Source organism: Phascolarctos cinereus, unplaced genomic scaffold (assembly GCF_003287225.1).
Source record: "Phascolarctos cinereus isolate Bilbo 61053 unplaced genomic scaffold, phaCin_HiC Scaffold_726;HRSCAF=1367, whole genome shotgun sequence".
Lineage (NCBI taxonomy): Eukaryota > Metazoa > Chordata > Mammalia > Diprotodontia > Phascolarctidae > Phascolarctos > Phascolarctos cinereus.
In genome coordinates this window covers 354316864-354323375 of record NW_027556098.1, presented here as the reverse complement: position 1 = coordinate 354323375, position 6512 = coordinate 354316864, and the positions used below count along the sequence as shown (strand labels likewise).

The 6512-nt window shown below is 36.1% G+C and overlaps 1 protein-coding gene across 1 annotated transcript in view; it reads right to left on the bottom strand.

The window, feature by feature from the left end:
• Nucleotides 1–313: 313 nt before the first annotated feature.
• Nucleotides 314–6512, bottom strand: part of LOC110200501 (uncharacterized) — a 34662-nt gene continuing 28463 nt past the window's right edge. Inside the window, exon 6 of the mRNA XM_078157008.1 lies at nucleotides 314–4008. Within this exon, the coding sequence (XP_078013134.1) occupies nucleotides 1754–4008 (2255 nt within the window). The 3' untranslated portion in view covers nucleotides 314–1753. The remainder of the gene's footprint in view (nucleotides 4009–6512) is intronic.

Here is a 6512-nt window from a genome sequence, read left to right as displayed (position 1 = left end):
ACACTACCCTATTGAGAAATTAGAGTGATCTCCATGGCATGGTATACCAAAGAAAGGCTTTTGTGGAGAATTATAATGCTCATTTTAAAGATGAAGCTATTAAGGCTCAAAAAGAGGTAAAAATGCCCTTTACAGGGTCATATCATTTAAATGTGTAGGAAATGGGATTGGAATTGGATTCTCTTTTTTCTGACTCTAGTCCAGTGCTTTCTCTACTAACATTAAAACAGCAGAAACAGCAGCAGTGGTAAATCATGCAAAAGAAAGAATTATGAAGGACAAATGAAAGCAAAGAAGACATTTTTGTTACCAGTTTGATAGCATTAACTTACATAATTTTTATTGAGAAAACTCTATATAACAGTTTATGACAATCACAGATCTAGAGAAGGAAGGGATCTTAGAGATCATCTAGTCCAACCCCTGCAGGTTATAGATGGAAAAAAAAAAAAGAAAAACCAAAATTGTTGCCCAGAGAGGTTGTGATTTGCCCAATGTCACACAGAGGAATTTGAATCCAGGTCCTCTAACACTAATGCTCTTTTCCAAGGTAATGCTTTAAAATTATGTGTTTATTATAACTAGAATATTTTTAAAATAATATAAAAGATATAGGCAAGTGATTATATGACATTTCAGTAACTTTACTGAACAGTTTAAAAAATATATTGTACTTCAGGCCCTATTTCGGCACCCAAACACTGGCTGCACTAACTCATGTAATTCAGCCTTCAGTTGGCAGCCAGTATGTATTACAGGAAGGAAAGTAATAAGATCTAATTTTTTCTCCCTCAAAGCATTTAAGTACAAAGGAGATGATGACAAACTCTGCCATCTTTACTCTTTAATACAGACAGTTCTCGCTTATCATAAGTGGACCTTTCTGCAGACCTCTCCCTCTTCCTGGGACTCTGCCCAAGAAGCCCAGGCTGCTTCAGTGCTTGTAATCCCCAAAGCCAGAGGAGCTTCACTGTCTGGAGAAGCCGACCCGTGCCCTGGGGGTTAGGGGTGGAGACCTACTGCCCACCCATAGGGAGTCAAATTTGCATAATGCATACCTATGGAAAGCAACAACTGTCTGCATTAAAAAAAAAACCTGACAGGGCTTCATTATGCATTCCTTACATAACAGCTAGCATTTATATAATGCCTTTAGGTTTGTAAAACACTTTACACATTATCTTATTTGATCTCACTTGATCCTCACAATAATCCTGTGAAGTAGGTACTATCATGTATCCTTGTTTTACAGAAAAGGAAACTGAGGCTGAGAGCAGTTAAGTGACTTGCCCAGAGTCACACAACTAGTAACTGTCTGAGGCATGACTGGATTTCAGGTTTTCCTGTCTTCAAATCCAGTACTGTATGCAGTGTACCACAATTCCACTGATAATCTTGTATGGAGTCTCTAACATTTGATGAGGGATATACTACTCTAAAAGTTTTCATAGTAAATACATTCATAAGGTTTTCCTTTAATTAGAGTTATCTGATGCTTTCTAAGGCTTCAGTTACTACTGAAGGTTTCCCACATGCATTGCTTATATGTAATTTTTCAATATTATAAAGTTTCTGATAATATTTCAGGGATCACCATGATTACAGCACAAATCCTCTGATGTTCATTAAGCTTCCCTTTGTAGATAAGAGATTTTTATACTCATTACTTTCAAAAAGCTTCTCACCAGTGTGAATTAAGGTATCTACTGTGGCTAAAAGATTTCCCACAATTACTGCACTCAATAAGTTTCACTCAAGCATGAATTCTCTGATGATAAATAAGGGATTTCCTGTGGGTAAAGGCTTTCCCACATTCAGTGCATTCAAAGGGTTTCTCTCCAGTATGTATTCTTTGATGTTCAGTAAGATTTCCTCTCTGGCTAAAAGCCTTCCCACAATGATTACACTTGTAGGGTTTCTTTCCAGTATGAATTCTCTTATGTAAGGTAAGATAAGAGTTGTCACTGAAGGCTTTCCCACATTCATTACATTCAAATGGTTTCTCTCCACTATGAAGTCTCTGATGGTAAATGAAGGATTTCCTATGGGTAAAGGCTCTCCCACACTTTTTACATTCAAAGGGTTTCTCTCCAGCATGGATTCGTTGATGTTCAGTAAGACTGCTCCTGTGACTAAATGCTTTCCCACATTCACTACATTCAAATGGTTTATCTCCCGCATGCATTCTCTGATGTTCAGTAAGGCTTCCTCTCTGTCGGAATGCTTTTCCACACACATTACATTCAAAAGGCTTCTCTGCAGTATGAATGCTCTGATGTGCTGTGAGGTGTCCCCTTTGTCTAAAGGCTTTCCCACATTCATTACATTCAAAGGGTTTCTCCCCAGTATGGATTTTCTGGTGCTGAGTAAGGTATTTCCTTTGGCTGAAAGCTTTTCCACATTCACTACATTCAAAGGATTTATCTCCAGCATGAATTCGCTGATGTTCAGTAAGGTAACCCTTCCGACTAAAGAATTTCCCACATTCTTTGCATTCAAATGATTTTTCTCCAGCATGAATTCTCTGATGTTCTGTAAGGTATCCCTTCCGACTAAAGAATTTCCCACATTCTTTACATTCAAAAGGTTTCTCTCCAGCATGCCTTCTTTGGTGTTCAATAAGTTTCTCTTCCTGGCTGAACATTGCCCCACATTCAGTACATTCAAATGGCTTCTCTCCAGTATGAATTTTCTGATGTTGGGCTAGACGTGAGTTTTTGATGAAGGTTTTCCCACATTCATTACACTGAAAAGGTTTCTCTCCAGTATGAATTCTCTGGTGTTCAGTAAGACTTCCTTTGTGGCTGAAGGCTTTTCCACATTCATTACACTGAAAAGGTTTCTCTCCAGTATGAATTCTCTGGTGTTCAGGAAGATATCCCCTTCTGCTAAAGGTTTTCCCACATTCATTGCACTCAAAGGGTTTCTCGCCAGTATGAATTCGTTGATGTTCAATAAGGTTTCCTCGCTGGCTAAAGGTTTTCCCACATTCATTACAAAGATATGGTTTCTCTGAAGTATGAATGCTCTGATGTGTAGTAAGATGGCCTCTGTGGCTAAAGGCTTTCCCACATTCATTACATTCAAAGGGTTTCTCTCTAGTATGAATTCTCTGATGTTCAGTAAGGTTTCCCCTCTGACTAAAGGCTTTCCCACATTCATTACATTTAAAGGGTTTTTCCCCAGTATGAATTCTGTGATGATAAATAAGGGATGTCCTGTGGCTAAAAGCTTTCCCACATTCATTACATGCAAAAGGTTTCTCTCCAGTATGAATTCTCTGGTGTTCAGCAAGATGCCCCCTATGGCTGAAGGCTTTTCCACATTCTTTACATTCAAAGGGTTTCTCTCCAGTATGAATTCTCTGATGTTCAGTAAGGTGACCCCTTTGGCTAAAAGCCTTCCCACATTCCTTACATTCAAAGGGTCTCTCTCTTGTATGAATTCTTTGATGAGATGTAAGGTTTCCTCTCTGGATAAAGGCTTTTCCACATTCATTACATTTATGGGGCTTCTGTCCTGTATGAATTCGCTGATGTTCAATAAGATATCTCCTCTGACCAAAGGCTTTCCCACATTCATGACATATATATGATTTGTCTCCAGAATTTGCTATTCGAAACTGAATAAGGTCTGAGTGGTAACTAAAGGGTTTCCTGTATTTATTATACTTAGAAAGCTTCTTCCCTAAGGAGATTCGATTATATTTAAGGAGACTTTTTCCTGTAGTAATTCTCTGTTGTGAACCAAAGAATGACCCTGGGCTGAAACTTCCTAACAATGTATTATAGTCACTAGATATTTTTCTGGGAATGTATGCTACTTGTCTGGATTGTTTCTCCTGGTTGTACTCTTCCCTCTCTAATTTGACATCACATTCCCGACTTTCCCTCATCTTGGAATCCCAGGTGGCTTCTTTTCTGAGTCTTTTCTTGGATATTCCTGTATAACTAGTCTGCTTTGAAGATGAATATTCAGTTTCATGCTTAGTTTCCAGGCTAAAATAATCTGAAAGAAATAAAGAAATAATATCAATATCTCTTCTGAAAGGAAACTACTTTATTAAAAAAAGAAAATTCTAGATTCTGCTTCTTTCATCAAGAAAGATGATGATCAGCCTAGAAAAGAGAGTTAGGTGGTCAACAGATCCTCATCTCACAAGAAAAGCTCTCACACCATTTAGCAAAATAAATTCTAAACAAATACACAATTGAAATATAGAAAAGGTCACAACATAAATTAGATGTGCAAGGAAGAAAGAACCTTTTACAACTATAAATAGGACAAGATAAATCAAAGAAAATAAAATGTACAATTTGGACTATATAAAATAGAAAATAAATTTCACAAACAAAATCAATACAGCTAAAATAGAATTAAAACAGTTAAATGGGGAGGGAGGAAATCTTTGTAGCAAATTTTTGATAGAGGCCTAATATCCAAAATATGCAAGGAACTGATTCAAATGTATAAGAATAACAACCATTCTCTTAGAAATGGTTAAAGAATATGAAGTCAGTTCTCAAAGGAAGAAACCTAAGCTATCAACAACCATATGAAAAAACATTTCAAATCACTAATAATTTAAAAAATTAAAACAAAAGCAACTCTAATTGTTTTACCTCTCAGATTGACTAAAATGATTTTTTTTTCAAAAGGAAATTGATAATTATTAGAGAAGCTATGGGAAGACAGGAACATTGGTACCCTCACTGTTTGTGGAGTTGTAAACTAGTTCAGCCATTCCAGAAAACAATTTGAAGCTATGCTCCCAAAAATCACTAAAGTGTATATACCTCTAAAACAATGATACCACTACTAGACCTACACTCCAAAGAGATTAAAGAGAAAGGTAAAATAACCTTATGCACAAAAATATCTTTAGCAGTTCTTTCTGTTGTAGTAAAGAACTGTACACAACTACTTGTATCCATTAACTGTGGCATAACCAAAGAAAAAAAATCACTGCATGTGAACGTAATAAAATAAAATGTAGTGCCACAAGAAATAATGAATGGGCAGTTGCAGAGACATCTGAATAAACTTCCATGAATTGATAGAGTAAAGTGAGCAGACAGAGAAAAATTCACACAGTAAGAACACTGTAAAGAAAAACAACTTTGAAAGACTTAAGAACTCTTATCAATGCAATGCCCAACAACACCTCTAGAGGACCAATGATGAAGCACTGCACTTTATGACAGAGCAGTGATGAATTCAAGGTAGAGCATGAAATATACATTTTTGGACATGGCAAATGTATAGATTTATTTTGCTTAACTATGTTTATTTACTACAAGGACTGTTTTTCTTTCTTTTTAATTTTCCTTTGGGAGAAGGGGAAAGGGGGAGAGGAGAAGCTAACAACAGTGTTGTCAAGAAACAAAAAAGGGTCACTGAAGAATTTTTTTAAAATGCACTTAGTTCAGAAATACACACAGAAAAAGCTTTGAAAGAAATATGATGAATTTATTATATATTGTATTTAAAGGGAAGTTGTGTATCAGAATTTCATTATTTCACATAGCCTCTTTTTCTATTCTACTTTACACAGAAATGTTCTCTTCTTTGGGAATCCATTAAGTTCAAAATAAGAAAAATAAAATCTACTTCGAAGCTATGTGTAGAATAGATAGGAGAGAGGGAAGATGAGACAAAGAGGTCAATTAAAAATTAATGCAATACTTCAGGAAGAGGTTATGAGTCTAAACTAGGGTGGTGATCATGTTAAGTAGAGAGAGAAGAATGGATATAAGATGTTACAGAAGTAGAACAAAACTTGGCAACTGCTTAGACATGCATAAGAAAAAGGAGTAAAAAGATTGCAAATGGGCAAATGAGACAGTGATGCCCTAGACAGAAATATTAAGTTTTGAATTTTGGAAGAGGGGTAGAGTTTGAAAAGATAATTAATTGTTTTGGACATATTCAGTTTGAGATATTTGTAGGATATTCAGTTTAAAATGTTTAATAGTCAATTAATTACGAAGGACTAAACCTGAATGACTACTGAATTTTATCTTATTAAGACTCTGCTTATCATAATTGATCAATACTTCTTTGTATTCTAACTACCCATTTTATAAGCATCATCTTCCAGGGTCATATGAACAACTAAAAACTTGATTAGCTTACCACACCTGCCTTGGGGGTGGACTGTCCAAACTGGCCAGACCTTGCTATATCTAGTCAGCCCCAAATTTGACCATGCTGTTTCACCTCAGCCAACTTCAGACATGTTGCTATGCACAGACCTACCCACTTCTTTTCTACCTCTTCCCATAGGAACTATAAGCAAATCAATGCAACCATATTTCTGAAAAGGGCATGTCAATTAACTGTTCTCCTGTGATACTGATCATTCCTGAGACTTCCTTTACCAAAATATCATTTCTTTGCCAACATAATCCTTCATATATTGTCTCTTCCATCATAATGTGAGTTCATTAATAATAGAGACTGCCTTAATTTTGTATTTGCATGCTCCCTACTTATTTAGCAAAGTAGCTGGT